Here is a 27,197-nt window from a genome sequence, read left to right on the forward strand (position 1 = left end):
GAAACAAGCTTCACACAGTTTACATCAATCATATTGTTATTTTTATTAGTACCTGTATCCCTGTGATGAGAGATGTAACTGGGAACCTTATCAATGGAAATTTAAAACTGAATAGATTTTTCAGTCCTAACTTTCTTAAGAAAAAAATTTAAAATCTTAAGAGTACTGTCACAAAAAAATGGAAAATGGCCCTAGCCTGCAGTTCAGTCGTACACTATTAAGATTTCAAAAATAATTGTAGTTGTTGTTAAATGACAGAATTCAACTACACAAAATGTAGTTGAATTTTAGATAATTAACTATCAACTTTAATTGAATGTTTAGATTTAGAAGATGCAGATCTCTTCCATTGGTCTAACAGTGTTCCCGCCTGCCCTAAATAGAAGGGCGCCCCGCCCTTGGTGCCCTTACCCCCGCCCTTCTGCCCTCCAAAGCCAAAGAATGCCCCCCTCTGCCTTTTCAAAAGATACATTTTACAAATTTCATGCCTTCTGGCGTTTCCGGTAAAATTGTTACCGGAGTGATTGTGTAACACTAATTAACTGACAATAGGATTAAGTTAAATACCTAATGCCTTTGGCAGTTTTATCACCTCTGCTAATGATTGTTCACTGCTAATTAGTGGATTTAAGATAATTGAACAAATACTAGATATTTAATACAGAATGAAAATGCTGACATGTTAGCCATGTGTATAATGTTTACGTATCATAGCATATGTACACATAAAAAAAAATATTTTTAAAGAAAATTTAAAACAATTTAAAAGGCAGACTAAGTTTTGAGTAAATTGGTAGATTGGTAAAAACGTTTTGTTTTTATAACCACGAGTATGAAATTAAAAGAAGAACCAAAGAAATTTGTATTTGAACATAACAAGATTGCACCACTTCCTGTTTTATTTCTTGTATTATAATCCTCCTTACATAGGAGCACTTAACAAATGCTTTTATTTTTTAACCATAATGGAGTTTATACCTTCTGTTATATATGCAATGTATTATTGCATCATTATAATATAATCATCTCTTGTATCACCTGTTATATTTATAAAACTCCCTACTTAGGAGCACTTCGGTGTGCACTTCTTAATACTTTTTTGTAACAATTTACAAGTTAGGTAACTTTCAATAACACAAATACTATATGTCTAAACAAGTAGTTTTAATGTAAATAATTTAATTACATAACAAATTCAATTTTGTTTAGCTCCATCTTTCAGAACTACTTGTTTATTTTAATAGACTTGTATAATTAAGTTATATAAATTATAAAATAAAAAAAAAGATTTTTCTAAGGATTTTTTTCCTGATCAAAATGCACAGTTTGCATAAATTTACATCAATTAAAATGATATGCTTTGTGTCATGGTATGATAATTTGATAATAAAAAAATCTTACTGGAACCAACACTTGGAACACATTAATTTCTGAATAAGGTTAAAATACAAGTAATGTTCTGCAGCTGAGCCTAGCAATATATAATACATATATTCAAGGTTATTAATACACTGCCAAACAGTGCCCTTACAATTTGGGTTATTGCGCTAAAGTGCCCTTTCAGACAAGTAGCACCCTTCTGCCCTGAGATTCAAGCTGGAACACTGTCTAAATTGAACCCTAAACTAAAGAAACGAAATTACATTAAACAACAATTGATTCCAATAGTGTCAACCTTCCACATGTTCTAGCTGTTCTTTTTTTTCATTCTTTATATGAAGACTATCAAAAGATACCCCCCACCCCCCAAAAAAAAAATGAAATAGAAACAAGGGCCGTCTTTCCCCTCAGAGCTATTCAGCTCTTTGATTTGTTATTATCATGAATATTATTATAGATAGAGATAAACTGTAAACAGCAATAATGTACAGCAAAGTAAGACCTAAATATAAGTCAACATGACCAAAATGGTCAATTGACCCCTAAGGAGTTATTGCCCTTTATAGTCAATTTTTTACAATTTTCATAAAATTTGTAAATTTTCACAAACATTTTCCACTGAAACTACTAGACCAAGTTCAGTATAGATAGAGATAGTTGTAAGCAGTAAGAATGTTTAGTAAATTTAGATCTATAAACACATTACCATCACCAAAACACAATTTTGTCATGAATCAATCTGTGTCCTTTGTTTAATATTCACATAGACCAAGGTGAGCGACACAGGCTCTTTAGAGCCTCTAGTTTGGAAGATCAATGCACTTGAATGAGGACATATGGTTGGAACACACACCCCCTCCCCATCCCAATTTTGAAAATAGCTGTATCTGTCCCTGCAAGGTGATAGTATGTGAGGCGGGAATAAGTCACTTTTTTTAGCTTGAAAAATGAGAATAGGGGAAAACTATCAGAAGTATATGATAAGGTCGCTAAAGTTTCTTGTGATATGAAAAGCCCTGTCCTTTTTTTTCACATCATAAAGTCTCACTGTAAGTAAACGTAAAGAATTTTAGCCTCAAATATTCAACTTTTCAACACACTACCTGAAACCTAACCAATATGGGAAAAGGTTACTTTTTAACCTACACAATAAATGAAAAGGGCATACATCTTTATGATTAAATTATATGATAAGGGTGGGGGAAGAAGAACCCAAACAACAACCGAGGGCTATCAATAAAGTATTGATTAAGGGACGACATCAAAAGATCGATGTAGGATAAAAAACTTAAATCAAATAATTTGGGGGTGGGGGGTCAACATTGCTGCAAGTTTTGTTGATCTAAAATCGATTTTACATATATCCCTATTGGTCAATCAATTTTTCCCAAATTAAGTTAAGAGTGGGGGTGTGGGGGTCAGTGAAAAAACTATGTGAATTAAGTTTTTTATCCTTCATTAAACTTTTGATGTCGTCCCTAACTAAGGACATATATTATTTACAGTCAAACCTAAGAATTTATGTAAGTCTATAAAACAAAACATTGACAATATTTATAGATAATATGTTTGATATACACTTTATGTGTTATTTGTTTTGTATAGAAGTTTATAAGTTCATATTGTATGTTATGAAGATAACCATTTTATAAATTGCTTCGAGGATAGGTGCAGCCTCAGGAGGGTTTTTTTTTCACATTTTGCGAGTCTTGTTAATTTTGGGCAAAGCTATTTATCCTTTTGTACAAATGCATTTTTTTTTGTAAATAATTCATTCTCATTCTGTATCAGGAAAGGTAAATAATTCATTCTCATTCTGTATCAGGAAAGGTCAATAATTCATTCTCATTCTGTATCAGGAAAGGTAAATAAGTCATTCTCATTCTTTATCAGGAAAGGTCAATAATTCATTCTCATTCTGTATCGGGAAAGGTAAATAATTCATTCTCATTCTGTATCAGGAAAGGTAAATAATTCATTCTCATTCTGTATCAGGAAAGGTCAATAATTCATTCTCATTCTGTATCAGGAAAGGTCAATAATTCATTCTCATTCTGTATCAGGAAAGGTAAATAATTCATTCTCATTCTGTATCAGGAAAGGTCAATAATTCATTCTCATTCTGTATCGGGAAAGGTCAATAATTCATTCTCATTCTGTATCGGGAAAGGTCAATAATTCATTCTCATTCTGTATCAGGAAACATTATTAGTTCTTGCAAGACAAGAATTATTATTTCAAAATTCTCCTCCCCATACTACATATATTTAATGGCTTTCCCCTTAATTAAAAAATATAATTTCAAGAGAAGGTATGTATGGGTACTGTTGATGCTTCTTTTGTCTTAAAGTATATGGTGCTTCTAACCCAGACTCTCAATGTACATGATCTGGTTTGTGTCATTTGCTTGTTGTAGTGTTGTTACACACATTAGTATGAATGTTCAGTGACTTTGTAATCTAGACCAATTGACAACAGATTTAATATTTGAATGAACTGGCTATTTTCTGAAATAATATTTTTATTAACCCTCTCCCTTCCACACCGGTACAGCTTAGGTGAAACCAATTTCAAGAATTGTTTGGGACATTTAGACTTGTTTAATCGCCATTTTCTGACGTACAGATGTGGTTGAGGGCTCAAATTAATCCTCAGATAACCAGCAATGCGATTTAATGTGCATCAAACCTCTATCATTATTAGTTAATAAACAAGTCGCCCCTTACTGATGTGTAATTTTTCTGTAAAAACCATTTATTTTTCTTCGAATTTTGAGGGATATTCTCAAAAAGAAGTGCAAAGAAAACTGCTCTTTTAAGAGGATTTATGTTTTTTTTCAATAACTGTGCAGTGAGTTTTTGAAGAATAGTATTAAACTAATAGTTCTAACTTGTACACTAGTTGCAAATGTAATTTTTAGTGTAGCAGCGCAATCACAAACTTGAATTACGCTAAAAATCTGAAGTCATTTCTTAAAGATATTATGAGAAAATAGACAAAAACCGCTAAAATATTCTGAATTTTTTTTGCAAAGTTGAAATAGATGTAACAAAACATGGTTTCGTAAGTGTTGCAGTATACTATAGTTGAAAAAGCTTTTGTTTGAATAAAGGAACATGTATATTTCAATGAAAAAATTACAGTTTAAAGAGTGGATTCCTCCTAGATTTGCGTAAACATCATGCATTTGGAATCATCTGAACACATAACAGTGTTCCAGCTAGGATTTGAAAATAGAGGGGCGCGTTTTTAAAAAGGGCACTTTAGCGCGTTCTCACTGAAAAAAATCAAATACTTTATGTTACCACATAAAGACATATTTTTAGCAAGCATGTAGCTAAGTTAAATAGCTATTATATACAAGTTTAAAAATCATTTATTTAGATCATATAACATGTATAAGTTAAAATCAAACTGATAGCAATAATAGACATTACTATATTCATTTTTCTTTCAGAACTATAGATTTTTTCAAAGAAGAGTTCAAATGCAAATAAATAAACAACAATGACAAATCTTCTGTTTTTCTTTTTGAAGAAGGTTGTCACACATTGATCAAGATTTTTTTTCAAATTTAGTTTCATCACAGTTTAATTTTACAGTTATAGCGAACCCTATGATAGTTTTCCATAGATTCACCTGCAAGTTACCTGTCGATTTAAACTTTTGTAAGTTCTATTGTCCCATCTAACAAATACAACAGGTATTGTTCTCTGTATAGTTTATTCACCAGGACCTTTAAATTTCTTCTAGGAGAAATATATCACTCATTGATTAATATACCTGAACAAAAAATTGAACTGTCAATGATGAAAAAATACTTATACCAATACTAAGAAAGGACTCACAAAACTGCATGTGGTGTTGTATTTATTCAATACCAAAAACTCGTTTTTAATGTGTTCAATATTAATAATGATTTAAAAATTAAAAGTTGATTTCTGATCAAATATTCAATAAATATTTTTGTGTGTTTGATAAATAAAAATTTGAATACTATTGTTTTTAAATTAAGGTCTTCATAAACATAGTCTATAAATTAACAACAAAAAAAACATGCAAATTCATTGGAAAATACTAAAAAATGTGTCTAAAATAAACTTTTTATTATTAAATCAGATTTTATATTGAACAGATTGAAAATATATTAATGATATATTGAATAAATACAATATTGCATACAGTTTATGTGAGTTTATAGAAGTATTTCAATAAAAAAAACAGATAATTTTTTGGTCAGGTAAATTAATCAATAAGTGATATATTTCTCCTAGAAGAAATTTAAAGGTCCTGGTGAATGAACTATACAGAGAACAATACCTGTTGTATTTGTTAGATGGGACAATAGAACTTACAAAAGTTTAAATCGACAGGTAACTTGCAGGTGAATCTATGGAAAACTATCATAGGGTTCGCAATAATATTTTTGTTAATGTCTGTGTTTTCAAGTTTGCCCTAGCTGCCTGTGACTTGTCTTTATCAATTTGACCTGAGAGAATATTTTCTCCACCTCTGCTGTACTGAGTGGTTGTACATTGTACATGTCATATTGCAACACTGAATAGTTTTGCAACAAGAGGGTACATAGATAATAGGTTTTATCCTAATGACAAGGTGAATGAAATAGCTCTAGCAGACTAGATAAGGAACGATCTGTAAGTTCTGCTGATGACACAAGAGCTATAAAGTCCTGTTATTGAATAAGGAGAGTTTCAGGGTCCATGTCAAATGTATTTGCCAGAGCTTCTATTTCTGTATAAGGCAGCAACCATTTGATTTTCTGGGGGGGGCTATGGTTTTTTTTTCTGGACAAATTTTTTTCGCGACAAGTCGAAAACAATTTTTTTCTTTCAATTTTAGCATTACATATAGTAGCAGCTGAGGGTGAAACAAACAAATTTTTTTTCTCAGAATCAAAAACAAATTATTTTTTTCTCCAAAAACTGGAAACAAACTTTTTTTTCCAAAAAAAAACCATAGCCCCCCCCCAGAAAATCAAATGGTTGCTGCCTAACCATACATTGTTTCACTGTTTTTTTGTAAGTTTATTATCAATTCAACAAGCATCTCCGTTTACTTCATGTTGAGCGTATTTAATAATATCAATATTAAAGTTAGTCAAAGCTGATTTCAATTTAAGAAAAAATGATATAAAAATCGGACTTTCGAGTGCTCCAAAATCGGCGGAATTTACAATAGAAGAACAATTGCGATATTTGATAAAACCTTTCTTCTTCTCGATTTTTCATAAAGGTAAAGAATTAAATTATTTTTTTACTTTTGATGGTCATTATTCTTGAAAAAAGATGTAATAGACTGGCAAGTCTTTGATATTTTCTTCTTGTCAATTCCGAGTTGGTCAATTTTTCTTTTTTTCGTCGGCATTTTGCGTGTTGACCTATTGGAATGATTCTTTTTAAATGAACGTTATATTATAAATAACAAATACAATAGAAATGAACACCGTTCTGCCGTTCACATTTATTTTATAAATTCTATTTTGTATCGTCAGGTGTTAAAATAATCAATTCATTTAACTTCCATGTTTGGTGCTTCAGGGCAAAGGGATTAGGCAGCAACCATTTGATTTTCTGGGGGGGGCTATGGTTTTTTTTGGAAAAAAAAGTTTGTTTCCAGTTTTTGGAGAAAAAAATAATTTGTTTTTGATTCTGAGAAAAAAAAATTGTTTGTTTCACCCTCAGCTGCCACTATATGTAATGCTAAAATTGAAAGAAAAAAATTGTCCAGAAAAAAAAAACCATAGCCCCCCCCAGAAAATCAAATGGTTGCTGCCTTAGACAGGGTCGTAAATTTCACCTGATTAAGTAATTGACTCTAATCAAATAGGTGATTATATACAGGTAACAAGTGTCAACAATTTTAATCTGTTGTCTTAATGAAGTGTGTGTATAAAGACCTCAACAAAATGGCGACGATATGAGGAAAAAAGATCGTTTTTAACCGGATTTTTGTGACAAAAATGTCGGTTATTGATTTGGGGATGTACGGCGGGCGGGCGGTCGGGCGGGCGGTCGGTCGGTCGGGCGGGCGGGCGGCAATCAAATGTTGTCCGTGCATTAACTCATGAACCGTTCAACCAAAGCTTTTAAAATTTTAATATGTTGTTACTGACAACTTAATGAAGGTCAAGTTCAATAATGGCGATTTTGACTTTTACCGTTCAGGAGTTATGGTTCTTGAAAGATTGAAAAATGGAGTTTCCAGTCGTTTTCGTGCATTTACGCATGAACTGTTCTACCTAAGCTTCCCAAATTTTAATATGTTGTTACTGATGACAAAATGGAGGTCAAGTTCAATAATGGCGATTTTGACTTTTACCGTTCAGGAGTTATGGTTCTTGAAAGATTGAAAAATGGAGTTTCCAGTCATGTCCGTGCATTTACGCATGAACTGTTCTACCTAAGCTTCCCAAATTTTAATATGTTGTTACTGATGACAAAATGGAGGTCAAGTTCAATAATGACGATTTTGACTTTAACCGTTCAGGAGTTATGGTTCTTGAAAGATTGAAAAATGGTGTTTCCAGTCGTGTCCATGCATTTACGCATGAACTGTTTTACCAAAGCTTCCCAAATTTTAATATGTTGTTACTGATGACAAAATAGAAGTCAAGTTCAATAATGACGATTTTGACTTTTACCGTTCAGGAGTTATGTTTCTTGAAAGATTGAAAAATGGTGTTTCCAGTCGTGTCCGTGCATTTTCTCATGAACCATTCAACCAAAGCTTTTGAAATTTTTATATGTTGTTACTGATGGCAAATTAGAGGTCAAGTTCAATAATGATGATTTTGACTTTTACCGTTCAGGAGTTGTGGTTCTTGAAAGATTGTGAAATGGCGTTTCCATTCACGTTGTTGCATTTACTCATGAACCATTCAATCTAAGCTTTTCAAATTTTAAGATGTTGATACTGATGACAAAATGGAGGTCAAATTTGATATTGACGATTTTCACTTTCACCATTCATCAGTAATGGTTCTTGTGATATTGCCAGGACACAAATAAATATTAATAAATCCGGTTTGCTGTCGTTGTGACAGCCTCTTGTTTTAACTTTTTTTCAAAAGGGCACAGAGGGGCGCAGGGGCGCTTAAAAAAGTCAGAGGGGCGCAAAAGTTCGGGGGCGGGGCGCGACGCCCCTCCATTTCATGCTAGCTGGAACACTGCATAATTCAAAAAGAAAACAAACTGGGTGAGAATCTTTATATTATTTTTTTTTTTTTTTTTAATTTCTTCCGTAGTAGTAGACTTAAGTACTTAAATTTCGATAAATTCACTACAATGCCAGTGGCGCAGGGGTACGCTGATCTATCCCAAGGCGCTAAGATTGAGAGTTCGAATCTCACTGCCGGAGTTGGAAAAATAATTTCCTATATTAAATGTAACTTAACTTAACTTTACTTTCAAATTCAAAAAGGAAACCTACAAATTTTTTTTTAAAAGAATGTGTGTGTGTGCAAAATTGCCCCTCCCCCCTTTTTTACCCCCTTTGCTCCATCGGGCTCGGTCAAGGGTGTCCCAGATCAAGCTAGCATTGGTAATTCAATGAATTTTCCCTTATAAAATCAAAGTTTAGGTTTGCTGATTGATTGAAAACGTATTAGACAAATAACTAGGGTCAAATTTTGAAATCGGACAAAAAGAGCGTCTAAAATCAATTATTTTGAATGTTACGGACATCGATATTTCAAGTCCTATAGCACGTTATGCGTCTATTTATACCACTATGATAACTTATATGGCTTCAACAGACTCGAGGCATTGTGTTTCCATCAAAACCTGACCCTATTAGCCCACCAATATGTCTCTGCACGACTTTTTGCCCAAGGATTTCGTATTTTTTCACTTTTTCTCCAACAGTCACGTGACTTTTGGAAATATACCAAGTGACAAAAAAATGACGAATTATCTTCAAACTTAATTTTTTGAAATATTTTACCAATTATCTTTCATTTGAGCCCAACATGGCATATGTATGCCCATTGATGCGAATTCTGTATTCATTTAAACTTCGATAATGTATTTTCGATAAGTAAAGGTCTAAAATGCATGAAAGGGAAAGGGTTAATGAAGATCTGTTGAATAAAATTGTTTCAAGCTTAAGGTAGCACAATACAAAGATTTTTCATCCCCAATCAGACATCTTTAAACTGATGTAATTCCACTCATCTTTCTTTAAATTTTATAAATGAGGTACCAAAAGAAAGAAGAAGGACCAATCTTTCAAATTGTGATAATTTCATTATGACATAATTATTACATCATTAATTGTTATGTAATTAGTTGCCATATTGTGATGTCTATACTTGAATGAATTTAGCTTCTTTGGTATTCATAGCATCCCAAAATATTTTATAGATTCGTGCACAACACAGTTTGACCTCCAAAACTGTGTCTCAGATTTTTCCTATTGTATTTCATTCTCTCATAAATCTTCAATGAAGTTTGCAACATCAATTCATAAGAGACCACTAAATTCAATTGGGTATAAAATTTGTTCTATTGATGTTTTTGGAAATCTGAGACACAGTTTAGGAGGTCAAGCTGTGTTGTGCAAGAATTTATAAAATATTTTGGGATGCTATGAAGAACAAAGAAGCTAAATTCATTCAAGTGTGGACATCACAATATAGCAACTAATTACATAATAATTAATTATGCAATAATTATGTCATAATGAAATTATCACAATTTGAAAGATTAACCTTTCTTCTTTCTTTTGGTACCTCATTTATAAAATATAAAGAAGGATGAAATGAATTACATCAGTTTAAAGTTGTCTGATTGGGAGTAACAAAATCTTTGTATTGTGCTACCTTAAGCATATGCATGTTTTGAAAAGCTTTAAAACTTTGTATCAACATTAAAAGTAAAAAGATTTAAATTTGTTTTTTGATTTGACTTATATATATATATATATTATCTGATAAAAGAAAGTTTGCCTTAACAAATTATTATATTTCACGAATAGTAATGATTTATAATTACAATGTATTCAAATTGTATTTAAACATTTGTATATTAAAGATTGACACAGGTCCCTGGGAGCACTAAAATACAAAATGTATAACACTAAAAATGCTGCAATATTTGCATAGAATTCTATTGACTCACTAAGAAGTGTTACTAATCAGTCTTGACTTGCTTTGATAAGTATTTATTGTATTATTAAAATAAACACAAGGCAACATTCCATCTTAATATTCAGTACATATTTGATAATTTAAATAAAGTTCACTGTCAAATTACATAATTGTGATAATCCAGGGTATTTAAATGAAGAAAAAGAACACTAAAAAATATTTAATAAATAATTGCATTTTTTAAATACTATGTACCCAATTATTGTATTGATTTCAGTCATATTTTGACATCAGAGTTATTTCCCTTATCACTTGACACTGTATGATACTGCAATATATAATGTTCCTCAGTATAAATTGTTTTTAAATGAAGTTATATTAGCCTATAGACTATCTTGATCATCACCTATTGTTGTCTATTCACAATCCATACCCAATAGGCTTCTATACTTACTGGTGTGGAAATGATGTTTTAAACAGAAATATCATCAATTATTAACTAGTTTGCCAAAGATATTTACTCGAATTCTTGGCCATTTTATATTTGTGAAGAAAATTTAATTAAGACTTTGTGAAAAATGAAAGAAGTGAGTGGACTTAGTACACCACCTGTTGCTGTGATCATTCACAGGTAAATAACAACTTTCTCTTCTCTTTTATATAACTAGGCATATTGTGGGTTTAGGGGCAATATTATGATAATTTCCATTTATAGTTTGAATTTCAGACAATAAAGGAGCAGTAGGATATAATAGATGTAATGGTTTAAAGGAAAAGAAATAGCAAGTAATACAGGCATGATTACATTGCAGTGTTCATTTTACTTGAAGTGAGGTTTTTTTTTTTTGGGGGGGGGACCCAACATTTAAGCATCTGGAATGTCATGTAATATGATTGGCCTTGTCTTACTGTGTTTTAAAGGTCCTGTTAGTAACACAATGATACTAGTTGCATGGTGCTATGATCATAATACAAATAATAACAATCTTTGTTATTGCTCAGAACTGTGGAATATTAGTGCAGCATGCTTTATTTTTCAAACAGAACAAGTTGTATAAACTCAATCACAAGCATATATTTATAGATTATCGTTGATCATCCTAACGAGATTGATTTTCTCGCTTGAGCTGGGATGGCGATGTCCAGTGGTATGTCATCATTGTATTAGGCTATTACAGGTGATTTCTTCATCAAAAACCAAAAAAAAAAGATTATCTTTCTCATTCAATTAATTTAATGGACTCAAAATTTGGTATATATATACAATGCAGTGTATTCTAAAAATCTTTCAAGTTGTATCACCATGTTGATTTGTACCTGAGCCCACAGGGATTTCAAATACCTAAAAACTGAGCATTCATATTCAAATATCCTGATAGGATTTAATTTTTTCTGTGTGTATTTATTAATTTAATTCTACATTCTTTCCTTCAGACAGATTGTCTATTAAAACATCAGCATATAAGTCATGCATGTTCTACTTGTACATATATGCCATATATATATATGTGAATCCATTAGATTGTGTTTTGATGTCTAATTGAGGATTATGCATTAGCAAAAAGATGAAAACAATACTCCATCAGAGAGCATATAGTACCAGATTCAACTATAGTTGTTAATTTGTGTGTTATTGGTCTCTTGTGGAGATTTGTCTCATTGGCAATCATACTTCATCTTCATTTTAATCTTCACAGCAAGTTATGTATATTTATGCATGCTTTTAACATGGAAGTTTCACTATAAGACGGTAATTTATTTGCTAATTTGGTGTTCAAAATGTCAGAAAATATCCGTGAGGTATAAAAGTTTTGAACAATTCAATAATATTAAAGGGCACACTTATCGTCCAATGCACTCAATGACTTATTTAACCCAGAGAACAAATCTACAAAACTATATCATCTGAGAAAATATTCACATTTACCATGTTTTACAGTACAAATTTAAAACCATTGATTCACTGTTACATCATTTTTTTGCGATAAGTCAAATTCTCTATTTTAAATTCAATACACGTGAACATTTGTACAAAAAGATATCTTATATAGACCGGTGGCTTCTTACTGTTCAGTGATAAAAATTTCATGTTTATTCAGGAATTGATATAATGAATATATGCACTACTACTTTTGAAAGTATGTACTGGGCTGAAAATGAGAATTTCATAATAGTCCACAAAAAAAAATGCCACTTTAATACTGGTAATTACATACTTGTTACTCCAGACCAACAAGCAGTTTTTTTTACTTCTGAAATTCACACTTAAAAAAAACAGAATGATCCTGGGGAACTGTTCCTCAAATACAAAGCATTTCATTTGTTTTAGGCTTTAAAAAGCTGGCTTCATAGCAGAGTTTTAACATACCTGTTGGTTAAAATATTCTGTGTAACTGTCTATCATGTTTTCTGTGGAAAGGATTATCTAATTAAGTCACTATGACAATAATTTATGTAAAATTCAAACACTAATGACTATATCAGTCTTTTTCCTGTCTTAAACTTATATTACAATATATATACGCAGACTGTTCAGGATTCACCCCAAAATTAATTTACATAAAATGTAGTTTCAAACTCATTAACTTGTTGCCTACTATTGTTAATTTCAAATCTTACATTGCTCTACCAACGTTTAAATGAAACCTATAGTTTTTAGGCAAAATAATTAATAGATAGCAGAATATTTGTTGAAATCTGTGATGGGTTTCTTTATCATACTTCAAAGTGAAGCAATGTCAACCTAGGCATGAGAAGAGTAAGAGTCACATTTTATTTTTTAGATTTGAAACTTCAGGAAATTTGAATACTAGGTACTTATTTATGGTTGATAAGGGAAATAAGGAAATACAATGCATAATAATGTTCAAGTGATGTGTATCAGTAATTTAATTCATTGATCCAACGTGTTGCATGTATGTGAATCAGTTGTAAACATGAATCATCACGGTTTTATTAAACTTTTTTCCCAATTTTCAGATCCAGACATGTAACATTAGAATATATATAGCTCATTTTATTAGAACAGGTGTCCTTTGCCTGTAGTCTTAAGATTTTGGGATCTTTATTTCACAAGCAGACTGATATAATTGGTAATACAACTAAATTTTCTAGTATTTAATCCAATGACGTTGTTTGCTATTTATTGTTTTAGGAAATGTTAAAATTCATCAAATCCAATAAAAATGCAGAGGTAGACAAACACATGAGGTACTTTTATATGTTTTTGTAGGATTTTAATAACTTTTGTTTTTTTAATTATGCTAAACATTCTAACTGGCATCTTATTTTGTTATTTTTTTTAGCTATATATATCCTTTTTGTTGTATAAGTTCTTTAATTAATGGGATTAATGGCTTTGTTCTTCACTAAATGGAATTGGAATTTATTAAAATTGTATTATTATACTTTTTGGAGGTTGGTTGATAGAAAGTTTAATGTATTTTAAACTGTAATTTATTCCCAGTAAGTAACCATTCTTGAAAATCAAGAGACATGATTTAATTTGTAATTTTATTTCAACTGTTGATATTTACTATTTTTTTAATAATTTGTTCAAATTTAGAAAAAAAATTTGGTTAATAGGACTTCATTAGGAAATGTTATTTGAATGAAGATTACCATTACTGATGAAAATTTCACCTTATATTTAACTAAATAGATGAATATCCTATAACTGAAAGCTGTCAGACACTATATATAAATAGTCTACCATCAATAATCCATCCTGTCCTCAGGTCTGGAGAAAAACTGAATTCAATCAGGCTTTTAATCATTGCTGGGGTCTGCTTATAATGTGTTTTGACATTATCTACATTTATTGCGAACCCTATGATAGTTTTCCATAGATTCACCTACAAGTTACCTGTCGATTTAAACTTTTGGCAGTTCTATTGTCCCATCTAACAAATACAACAGGTATTGTTCTCTGTTCAGTTTATTCACCAGTACCTTTAAATTTCTTCTAGGAGAAATATATCACTCATTGATTAATTTACCTGACCATAAAATTATCTTTTTTTTTATAGAAATACTTCTATAAACTCACATAAACTGTATGCAATATTGTATTTATTCAATATATCATTAATATATTTTCAATCTGCTCAATATAAAATCTGATTTAATAATAAAAAGTTTATTTCAGACACATTTTTTAGTATTTTCCAATGAATTTGTATGTTTTTGTTGTTGTTAGTTTATAGACTATGTTTAAGAAGACCTTAATTTAAAACTAATAATATTCAATTTTTTTTTTATCAAACACACAAAAATATTGAATATTTGATCAGAAATCAAATTTGAATTTTTAAATCAGTATTAATATTGAACACATTAAAAACGAGTTTTTGGTATTGAATAAATACAACACCTCTTGTCAGTTTTCTCTTTATTACCCAACTGTCAAGGATTGACTTTAAACTTGTCAAAATACCCTGATCCTCTTGTTTGGGTAGTTTTAACTTGTCAAAATACCCTGATCCTCTTGTTTGGGTAGTTTTAACTTGTCAAAAATACCCTGATCCTGCTGTTTGGGTAGTTTTACAGTGCTTATCCAGTGACCTTTGGGGTATCACAATAGCAATGGCCAAAACAGTTTACCAAATTGCAGTTAGATTTCTTCTCCAACTAACTGATCAACTGGTAAATTATTTTAGCAGATTGCTCAAGTGAAATGTTTTTAGTATGAAGTGAGTGCTGTAAAATCAAAAGTAATATTTACCATCCAGATCCAGTTAGTTGATATCTTTGCCATTTGTTTCAAACACAAAAATGACTTACTATAATATGAGTCACTGAATAAGAAGGTCTAATTTTGACATGGAAACTTCTATCATAAATAGATTTTATAAAAAAATAGTTGAAAACATTGTTTTGTAAGTCTATAATTAATAGCTCCGTTTTCCAACAACAAATTAGTGCATAATTGTAATTTGGATTTTTTTTTCTAAAGCAATTACTTATCTGCTACCATTAAAGGGAAATAATTTACATTACTGAAAATCAGCAAAATGGTGTCACAATTTTTGTCTGACAAATATCAACTTTCCTCATTTAATTTGTTTGTAACATTACTTTTATGATTATTAAACTTTTATCCTCTGTTTTGAAAAGAAACAATGAAATTTATTTTTAAGATGATTAAAATTTTGAAAAAAATTGTAGGCAAAATCAGAAGCCAGGTATCATTGATTAATTTTTTAGTGTACAATAACTCAATAAAAATTATTTCCCTTTAATGCCAGCAGATCAGTAATTTGTATAGAAAATATTATACGAATCATAATTACACAATAACTTTGTCTTAGAAGACAAAGCTATAAAATATACATCTACAAAACAATGGTTTGAACTATTTATTTATAAAATCTATTTATGATAGAAGTTTCCATGTCAAAATTAGACCTTCTTATTCAGTGACTCATACTATAGTAAGTCATTTTTGTGTTTGAAACAAATGACAAAGGTATCAACTAACTGGATCTGGATGGTAAGTATTACTTTTGATTTCACAGCACTCACTTCATACTAACAACATTTCACTTGAGCAATTTGCTAAAACATTTTACCAGTTGATCAGTTAGTTGGAGAAGAAATCTAACTGCAATTTGGTAAACTGTTTTGGCCATTGCTATTGTGATACCCCAAAGGTCACTGGATAAGCACTGTAACTTGATGATATAAGGAAAGGTAATAGGACAGATGCCTGATGGTTAAAGAAGAAAATATTTGTTAGTTTTATGGGACAATTCTGAAGTACATAGTTAAAATGTTTACCTAATTAAGTAATAGGTTGGACTGAAGAGGACAAATTTGACTTGAAATTGATAACAACTTCTCAATAAATAGATTAATAGCATGGCCTTGTTTACTTTAGCTGATTGTGTTCTTACTAATATAATTCAGATTTTCAATCATAAACCTTAATGTGCCATCAGAGGGCCATTTACTTGAATTATGCTCTAAAATTAAGTTATTTTGTTGTTTGCTGTCAGCATTATCAGTTATGGTAAATTGAATGTACACATTTTTACTCTAATTGTCTGTCACTCCTCTTTGACAGACCGGGAAAACTTCTGTGTTCACATTAACTGATAAAGAGATTCAGACAAATATTTGAGTCCGTGATTTTGTTGAGGAAACAGCCTGGTTGGTATTCAATCGTAGTCATATATACAGCCAAACTGTAATCCTGCTCTACATACTTTATACTACTGTGGATTCAGTTATTTTCGTGAGTTCCAATTTTCGTGGATTGAGGAAAACTTGCATATTCGTGGATATATAATTTTGTCGTTTTGACAAAATCTGCATACTTCCTTTCTGTGGCTGTAGACAATTTGTAATTCATTAATCATTTAAATTTGTGGTTCCCCTGAACCCATGAAATCCATGAAAATTAGTATCCAATAAATATTAATGAAACCACAGTATTGATTTAACTTGGGTTTTCATAAAAGCGTTTATGTATACAGTTTGAACTTCCATATATATGCCCAATCCTTCTAAACTCTATAGTAATGTAAATCCCCAATCATTCAAAATTCTAGTATATTTTTTTTCTATATTATTACTATTTCGATTTTTAGGTACAAATGCTCAATGAAAAGTTATTCCCTTGAGACAACTCTGCTTAACTTGTTATTAAATTAGAATTTCAATGTAAGGGAGATAAATCCAGCCTGGATTTGCTCAAGTTTTAATAAACATTGAAGTATTTGTTGTTCTGTGTAATAAAATACTAGGTACAAATTTTGAATTTTAATGACATTGTAGGTATAAAGAGCAACTGTTTAATTCAAGTGCCTTTAAAATGATTATTTTTAAATAGAAATAGAATCTGCAATTTAAAATTCATTGTGTAGTTGATATTTCAGTGATATTGAAAAAAAAATATTGTTATGTTATATATACGTATTGAAATGAAATGTAAGCCTTTTGGAAAGGAATTACAATGAAGGGATGAACTTAAGGTTTGTAGTAGTTAAGACCTTCTTTGGTTGTATTGATATATAGTTTTACCTTTATATTTGATAGTTTCATAAGATTTCACAGGTTATTAATATATGGAATGCTATTAGTTGATGCAATAATGTTTTGCCATTTTCAGAGCAATGAGTGCAATGCATTTGGCTTAAATCTAAATCAAATCAAAAACTTGAGATCAATCTTCATGAAAGCTAAATAATAGTTCAGTTGTTTTATTGGTTCTTTTAAAAAAAACTAACAATACCCTTAAATATATAAACTCTGAATTTCTGAAAGACTATAACAAAAATACAGTTGTACAAACTACATTGCCTTATTTAGACATACATGTACTTAATGATTTATACATTCATTTACATTGGCTGAATACAGCCACAATCAAAGTGAGGAGGTTTTCCTTATTAACAGTAAATTGTAAACGAGGTTAATTCCAAGATGTTAGCGTTATTTTATATGAATTATATAACTGGTCTGTTTTTTGTTACTTTTTGAATTGTTGTATTAATTGTGAGCATTGAAGCATTTGCTTTCCAAACATGGTCACCCTAAAAGTTTGTTTAGGACTTTGATAAAATTTAATGAAGAGGTTAAAAGCATCAATAGGTGCATGTTGTTATTGGACTTACCATAAAATTGAGAATGGAAATGGGGAATGTGTCAAAGCGACAACAACCCGACCATAGAGCAGACAACAGCCGAAGACCACCAATGGGTCTTCAATGTAGCGAGAAACTCCCACACCGGCATGTTTGAAAACCAATGTTGGTTATAAATTTCAATGGGAATTATGCCCCTTAGAAATGTAAAGTGTGTGGAAATGATCTTTTTAAATATTGCTTTTAACAATCCAGTTCATGTTATATTTTTTTTATACGACCGCAAAAATTTTAATTTTTTCGTCGTATATTGCTATCACGTTGGCGTCGTCGTCGTCGTCGTCCGAATACTTTTAGTTTTCGCACTCTAACTTTAGTAAAAGTGAATAGAAATCTATGAAATTTTAACACAAGGTTTATGATCACAAAAGGAAGGTTGGGATTGATTTTAGGAGTTTTGGTTCTAACAGTTTAGGAATTAGGGGCCAAAAAAAGGGCCCAAATAAGCATTATTCTTGGTTTTCGCACAATAACTTTAGTTTAAGTAAATAGAAATCAATGAAATTTAAACACAAGGGTTATGACCACAAAAGGAAGGTTAGTATTGATTTTGGGAGTTGAGGTCTGAACAGTTTAGAAATTAGGGGCCAAAAAGGGGCTCAAGTAAGCATTATTCTTGGTTTTCGCACCATAACTTTAGTTTAAGTAAATAGAAATCTATGAAATTTAAACACAAGGTTAATGACCATTAAAGGAAGGTTGGGTTTGATTTTGGGAGTTTTGGTCCCAACAGTTTAGGAAAAAGGGGCCCAAAGGGTCCAAAATTGAACTTAGTTTGATTTCATCAAAAATTGAATAATTGGGGTTCTTTGATATGCCGAATCTAACTGTATGTAGATTCTTAATTTTTAGTCCCGTTTTCAAATTGGTCTACATTAAGGTCCAAAGGGTCCAAAATTAAACTTAGTTTGATTTTGACAAAAATTGAATCCTTGGGGTTCTTTGATATGCTGAATCTAAAAATATACTTAGATTTTTGATTATTGGCCCAGTTTTCAAGTTGGTCCAATTCGGGTCCAAATTAAACTTTGTTTGATTTCATCAAAAATTGAATAATTGGGGTTCTTTGATATGCCAAATCTTACTGTGTATGTAGATTCTTAATTTTTAGTCCCGTTTTCAAATTGGTCTACATTAAAGTCCAAAGGGTCCAAAATTAAACTAAGTTTGATTTTAACAAAAATTGAATTCTTGAGCTTTTTTGATATGCTGAATTTAAACATGTACTTAGATTTTTGATTATGGGCCCAGTTTTCAAGTTGGTTCAAATCAGGATCCAAAATTATTATTTTAAGTATTGTGCAATAGCAAGAAATTTTCAATTGCACAGTATTCAGCAATAGCAAGAAATCTTCAATTGCACAGTATTGTGCAATAGCAAGAAATTTTCAATTGCACAGTATTGCGCAATAGCAAGAAATCTACAATTGCACAGTATTGTGCAATAGCAAATATTTTCAATTGCACAGTATTGCGCAATAGCAAGAAATATCTATTTGCACAATATTGTGCAATAGCAAGAAATTTTCAATTGATTGGAGTTATCTTTCTTTGTCCAGAATAGTAGTTGAATCAACTTAAATCATTGTTTTATACAATATAGTAATACAATGTATATTCACTTTTACTACCAACTGATAAATTAAAACAATCTTTACCATTCAGTGATAACAAGCACCTTTTGTTACATTTTAATATTTTATGATGTATTTAAATGAGTAGTTATTGTTGCAAACTCCATTAGAAATTTGAATTGAGATCAGTTTTGGAAAAAGGGAAAGGGGGATGTGAAAAAAAAAAATGGAGGGGGGGGGGTTAAATTTTTCTCATTTCAGATTTCATAAATAAAAAGAAAATTTCTTCAAACATTTTTTTGAGAGGATTAATATTCAACAGCATAGTGAATTGCTCAAAGTATTTTAAGTTCATTAGACCACATTCATTCTGTGTCAGAAACCTATGCTGTGTCAACTATTTAATCACAATCCAAATTTAGAGCTGAATCCAGCTTGAATGTTGTGTCCATACTTGCCCCAACCGTTCAGGGTTCAACCTCTGCGGTCGTATAAAGCTGCACCCTGTGGAGCATCAGGTTTAAATTTGTATGAAAAGTTTGTATAAACAATATCTCAACAGAGTTTGAAAACCAGAAATAGGAATAATGTCTAAAATTTTTTAAAAAGCTTGTGAAAAATTATCTTTCAAGTGTCCTCATGTTACCCAATGAAGAGGATCATGAAGAAATTTTTCACATGTAGATTTACTAGATGGGTGCTTTATTTATACTTTATCAAACTAAACACAACAGTCAATAGACCATGGTCTGTATTACTTTGACAATTTGTCTAGTTTTAAAAAAACACATCCTAAGGTAAAACTGGTATAGTGCATTATTTATATTCTTGCATGTGAATTTAATGGACTTAGACTGAACAGTTTGAGTGCTTTCTCATTATTTGAACATATTTCCACTTATTGAATATTTCTTACGTTTTATTAAATGCACATCCTGTTTTATTAGTTATCTATTTGAATACACTTAATTTTGTCTACTTCATACACCATTATGTTTTAAGCTATAGGCCTATTGATATTCTTACATAGAATTTTGTTTACTTCATACACCATTATGTTTTAAGCTATATATGCCTATTGATATTCTTACATAGAATTGATACATATTTACTCTGAATAAGTCTAGGTTTTATTGTCATGTGAAGATATTTGTATGAATTTTATCTCGGTTTTCAAAAAGTTGAAAAGAAATAACAAACTGCATTAATACTAACAAATTATACTTTTGTCAGCATTTACTGGCCTGTGTCCCTTGTTAGTGGTCATCAATGTATATGTGTTTATTTATTGCATGCTTTTATAAAGAATCTAGATGTATTGCATGCTTATATAAAGGTAATTAAGGGGTTTCACAATTGTGAATTTTTTGTTTTTTTTTACTCCAAGGTGTTATAGCTATTGACATCTGCTTTGGACTCTTGCTGTTAAATTATATATGGGTACCTCTTGTTGTGTTTATTTAAACTTGTGGAGAAGAACTTTTTGTTTCATTGTTGTGAACTTAGCTTATTCTGTTATTTCTATCCCCAGCCTATTATTGTAGAAAAGTATTTTTTTCTTCAATCTGTGCATTTGTGTCTCTATCTGTCCTTCCCTTGTGGTTAAATACACATGTTAATTATGATTTTCAGGGGCGGATCCAGCCATTTAAAAAAAAAGGGGTTCCCAGACTCCCCCCCTCCCTTTTGATCCTGAAATAATTGTTTTGACCCTTTCAATGCATTCTATGCACACCTTTTCACAGTATGACACAATATTTGTATAGACCTAGATCTATTATACTGTTATTTCCTCTGCTTTACTCTCTTACTCCTATAACATTTGTTTTGCCATTGACTTTTACCTATAATTGTTTGTAATCATTTACATGGTGGTATTAGTCCAAAGAAAGGATAGCCTATAATCATGTTTATTTTAACTCTGAGTTAATCCTGACAATATCATGGTCAGGTGTAAATAGTCTGTTTACATTTTATATCAATTCTAATTCATATCAAATTGTTTCTGAACAAAGAAAACAAACAGTTTCCATTCATACAATCAAAATGTGACAATCTTTTCTTTATTATCACAAGTATTTAATTTAGCTTTGTGTAAGATTTTTTTTTGTCTTGGGATAAAATTTTGATTTAGCTGTTTGGTCAGTTTGGTGACCATTATAGACATAATCACATTTATATATGAGCTACAGAGGCATGTAACAACCTATTGATGACAGGACCTTTTATCACGGATCATAATTGTCAAACTGGTATTCGGTTCACTGATCCTTTGATTCAATGAACTGAAGTTACTTGATACTTACCCTATCAAAGGAACGATAAAAATTATTGTATAGTATTGATTGGGATGTATTAAAGCCTTCAGGATGGTTCAGATGGGACCAAGAAAACTTCCGTAAGTTCACAGAATTTTTGTATATCTTTGTACTATATATATTATGTTTGCAATTGTCTTTTAAATTTCAACAATTAATTATAGTAGTGTCCTTCAAGTTCCAATTAGGGTTGATTATTTATAGACAACTTGAATTTAAAAACAATTTTTTTTTGTTATAAAGAGGACATTTAACATATATGTTAAACCTATTCTCTTCTATAACTATGTCTATACATGCCTGACATGTGTCTTAGAATGCAAAAAACTACAAACCAGCCTTATTATTAGGAGCTGATATATATGTTCTGTTACTTTTTTATTATTTATTAAATAAGTTTGATAATTGTTCATAATTAAAAGAATATTCAGTCAAAAATTTGTTAAAATGTTGATATTTTTTTTTCTTCTGAAGTTTGTATTTGCTGAATCCTTGCAGGGCTCTGTATTTGTATAAAATAATTTGCTGGATCCTTGCAGTGAACTGTTTATGTATTTGCTGGATCCTTGCAGTGTACTGTTTATGTATTTGCTGGATCCTTGCAGTGTACTGTTTATGTATTTGCTGGATCCTTGCAGTGCACTGTTTATGTATTTGCTGGATCCCTGCAGTGTACTGTTTTTATTTGCTGGATCCTTGCAGTGTTCTGTTTATGTATTTACTGGATCCTTGCAGTGTACTGTTTATGTATTTGCTGGATCCTTGCAGTGAACTGTTTATGTATTTGCTGGATCCTTGCAGTGTACTGTTTATGTATTTGCTGGATCCTTGCAGTGTACTGTTTATGTATTTGCTGGATCCTTGCAGTGCACTGTTTATGTATTTGCTGGATCCCTGCAGTGTACTGTTTTTATTTGCTGGATCCTTGCAGTGTTCTGTTTATGTATTTACTGGATCCTTGCAGTGTACTGTTTATGTATTTGCTGGATCCTTGCAGTGCACTGTTTATGTATTTGCTGGATCCTTGCAGTGCACTGTTTATGTATTTGTTGGATCCTTGCAGTGTACTAATGATGTATTTGCTGGATCCCTGCAGTGTACTGTTTATGTATTTGCTGGATCCTTGCAGTGTACTGTTTTATGTATTTGCTGGATCCTTGCAGTGTACTGTTTATGTATTTGCTGGATCCCTGCAGTGTACTGTTTGTGTATTTGCTGGATCCCTGCAGTGTACTGTTTATGTATTTGCTGGATCCTTGCAGTGTACTGTTTATGTATTTGCTGGATCCCTGCAGTGTACTGTTTATGTATTTGCTGGATCCTTGCAGTGTATACTGTTTATGTATTTGCTGGATCCTTGCAGTGTACTGTTTATGTATTTGCTGGATCCTTGCAGTGCACTGTTTATGCATTTGCTTGAATCTTGCAGGGCTTTGTTTATGTATTTGCTGGATTCTTAAAGAGTATTATTTATCTGTTTGCTTAATCCTTGCAGGACTTTGAGGTCTTTGTAAATGTATTTGCTAGGTGATTGATTGTTTTGGCTGGATCTTTGGATGGCTTGTTGATGTTTTAGTTGTATCCCAGTGCAGTGTATTGTACATTTATTTGCTTATTGCATACATTATCTATTTGCATGAATGTGGCCCTGTTCCTTGCAGGGCATTGTATACATATACTCATATAGAACTTTTTGTTCAATCTTTCGATATATTTCTATATTTCTATAACATTATTAATGTATTTAGCTTTGATGTTATACTAGGAATTATGCTTGCATTACAATGTATTTGCTGCATTTAAAGGCTGTACTGATTTTGAACTTGAAATAGAATTTAACAACTTGTCCTAAACTTATTATAACTTTATAACCCATGACTGAAATACCTTTATTAGGTACAGCCTAATAGACTTCCATAAAATGTCTGTTAAAGATTTTAAACCTTACTTCAGTGTGTTGTCACCTGTGTAAGATAGGTCAATCTATTACTATTTACATCCATCATTAAACACACGCCTGATTATTAACAGTTAATAGGTGCTCATTTAAAACGTTATTTATGTGTTACATGATTTATTTAATTATCAATTTAGATGTATTCTTTTGATTTATTTTTTATCAACATACTGTTTTCTGCCTCTTAATTTGGACAAGGTTTAAGTGCATTTTCTCATTAATAGTCAATAGTTCACAGCATTTTATAATCTTGATTAATATTTGGTTAATATATCATAGGATAACCTTTCTTGAATTATTGATTTACCTATTAAATTATGATTTAAATTCACAAATCCTGGACCCCCTCTTATTGGTACATTGATGATTTAAGTGATGGCTTCTTCATATGTTTCTTCATTATTTATCAACAATATTAATATTATTTGAAATTCATCTTAATTTTGTGTTCAGATTGGTCAGAGCCACATTATGCATTATGAATTTCATGTTTGTGAGATTTAATTATGAGACCAAGGGCCATATAACTATAATTGAATTACACCTGATATTATTTAAGAAATTCGTTTATAATGGAGCAATAGAATTATTTGGTATTAATGAAATGAAATATAAATATTCATGTCAGACTTATTTAGGATAAATAAACATTGTAATGGGCTTATTTCACTGGACCTTCAAAATAAAAACTGATTTGAATTTTAATATTGTATGATAGATAAAGGAATTAAACATCATAGACAATCTATAAATCTTTTATACCATTCTTTCATGAATTGTCATGTATTTGTAATCCAACTTTGGTCCAGCAGGTTTAAAGTGCTTAAATTAAATGATCAAGAGAATTGAGTTTCAGTTTAAAGTATTCTTCTAAACTTGTGTAATATTGGCCACTGGACATAAAGCTTGAACTGTTCAATGTAAAAATTCCTTATTTAGAAGGGACAAAAATGTGTCTACATCATATTTCCAAATCGGTCCCTCCAATTACTATTGCAAACAAGCAGTATCACTGGCATGACAACAAAACCACTTGTTACTCAATTTACATTAAATGTGAGATTTTCTGCTATGGTATGTCCCAATGATTGATAAAGTTAAATGGCCTCTGTAAAATACTAGAAAGCATGATCTTTTCTACTAGTCACATTGAGTTTTGTCATTCATTCATTCTGTATAGTAATATAGAGAAGTGGGATAGCTGACAAGATACCCCTGTGATACTGCCAGAATCCCCCACGGTAGTTTGTCACTATACTTGACATATTCCCACATATCATTCCATTAATAGCCTCTATAATCAAACAGTGGTGAAATATTACATGTGTGTCAGCATCATAGTCATTTGATGTATTATTAGTTTGGGGAATATCAAAAATAATTGGTTACCATGGAAGCATGACATGTGCACAAAATGCAGAAAAGTTAGATAGAATTGTATATGTTTATATAATTGTTTGATTAGAATACTGGGTTAGTTAACATCAGATATTGGCAGAATTCTGTATCAGTGTTTATAATCAGTTGTCTTATCAAATACATGTACATACTTCTTACTCATTTATAAAATGATTTGTGTTAAAATTAGAAAAGAATGTAGCAGATTAGTTTCACTACAGATCATAGATCTTAATTTGGCTTTGTTTGTTTTGTTACACAACATCTACAATGAAAGGGAAAAGTACTTTAATTTAATTTGTGTAGTATATGAAATTTTACTTCTAAAGAACATTGCTTGCATCTTTGGATAGCATCTCTTTAGTTTCTATACCATCCCAGCTTAAAAATGAATAGATTTTGGGACAGAGATGCTAAAACAACCTAGGAAAAACATTGATTTTACTGTACTGTGATAAATTATGATTCGACGGATTCCAATTTTCGTTAATTTCCTAGTTACAGGGGAACCATTAATTTAAATGTTCAAAGAAGTAAAAATTTTCTTTAGTCTCGTATGCAAAGTTTCCTTAATCCGCGAAAAAATTGACATCCACCAAAAATAATGAATCCACAGTACCTTGTATTTTGCTTCACAAACTTTTGTCTACATTACATTTTCTGCTCGAGTCACACTTTCACAGTAATAACTTTTTTCATACTTATTGTTTTTAACGTAGAATCCCAAATGAAATGCTTTTAATTTTTAAGATTGATCTACTTTTCTGTAAATTAACATTTCTTACAATTTTAACTCCAGCTTATTACACTTTAATGAGAATTCATACAAGATTGACAGGAAACTGATTGAAATTGAATTGCTTTAATCAGCTGATAGCTTGGTTTATCTTGAAATAAGTAAATTAAGAAGATCACATTAAACAAATTGGAATGTTATAATTAAGGGTGGTCATGGGGCTCGCCACATGATCATAGTAATTTACCTTCAAGTTGTGAACTTTTTGAAATATATGCCAAATTAGGGCATAGACCTAGATTCCTTGGTTCACTGAACAAGGAAAATTGAAAATGCAAATGAGATATGCTGTACTAGAAATTATAACTGTTTTAAAATGATGCTAACTGTTGTGTTTGAGGCCAACAGCAGCACTCAAAAACATTCAATGTCAATATTAATGAATGTGATGAATAACAGTAAATTATTTTAGTTGATTTGATGCTAACATTACTGTTAGCCTAACCCTAGCGACAAAGGGGCATTTAACAGTTGATACTGGCCATTCATACCCTCATATATACATTCAGTAGTCAGTAGTTAAATTGTTTATCAGAATCAGATACATCCTAATAATTAAAATCCCACCTGTTATAAAACCACAGAGAACTAGTGTTTAAATACACCCTTCTTATAGTATAAACTGAATTTCACTGTTAGGACTTGAAATAAATTTGTATTAAGACTACTAACCAGAGTAGCTTGTTATAACAAGATATTGTTCAGTTTTATAGATGTTTTGGATAGCTTATGTTTATGGTATAGGTACAATAATTTGAGGACTTATAATGTATGAGATTCTTTGAGAACTCTTAGACTAGTGAAAAAAAATAAAACTGCTGCACTCAGATAAGTTTTTACTGATATCTTATACAATGGTAGTGTGATGTTCCTGTTAACTCAGACTTACATCAGATGTACATATCAAAAACAGATGGTATTTTACAGTGCTTATCCAGTGACCTTTGGGGTATCACAATAGCAATGGCCAAAACAGTTTACCAAATTGCAGTTAGATTTCTTCTCCAACTAACTGATCAACT

General features: G+C 30.9%; 1 protein-coding gene across 6 annotated transcripts in view; it reads left to right on the forward strand.

The window, feature by feature from the left end:
• The window catches only part of LOC143071172 (homer protein homolog 1-like), a 72,265-nt gene that overhangs the window by 6,464 nt on the left and 38,604 nt on the right, over positions 1-27,197 (forward strand). Inside the window, exon 1 of one of the 6 annotated variants that reach the window (XM_076245318.1) lies at positions 10,979-11,117. The exons of 3 other annotated variants lie outside the window; for them this stretch is intronic. In XM_076245318.1, the coding sequence (XP_076101433.1) occupies positions 11,065-11,117 (53 nt within the window). In that variant the 5' untranslated portion in view covers positions 10,979-11,064. Of the gene's footprint in view, positions 1-10,978; positions 11,118-13,676; positions 13,697-21,874; positions 22,105-27,197 lie in introns of those variants that run through there. 2 more of the 6 variants (XM_076245319.1, XM_076245321.1) reach the window with 2 other exon arrangements.

This window comes from Mytilus galloprovincialis, chromosome 4 (assembly GCF_965363235.1).
Source record: "Mytilus galloprovincialis chromosome 4, xbMytGall1.hap1.1, whole genome shotgun sequence".
Classification (NCBI taxonomy): Eukaryota; Metazoa; Mollusca; class Bivalvia; order Mytilida; family Mytilidae; genus Mytilus; species Mytilus galloprovincialis.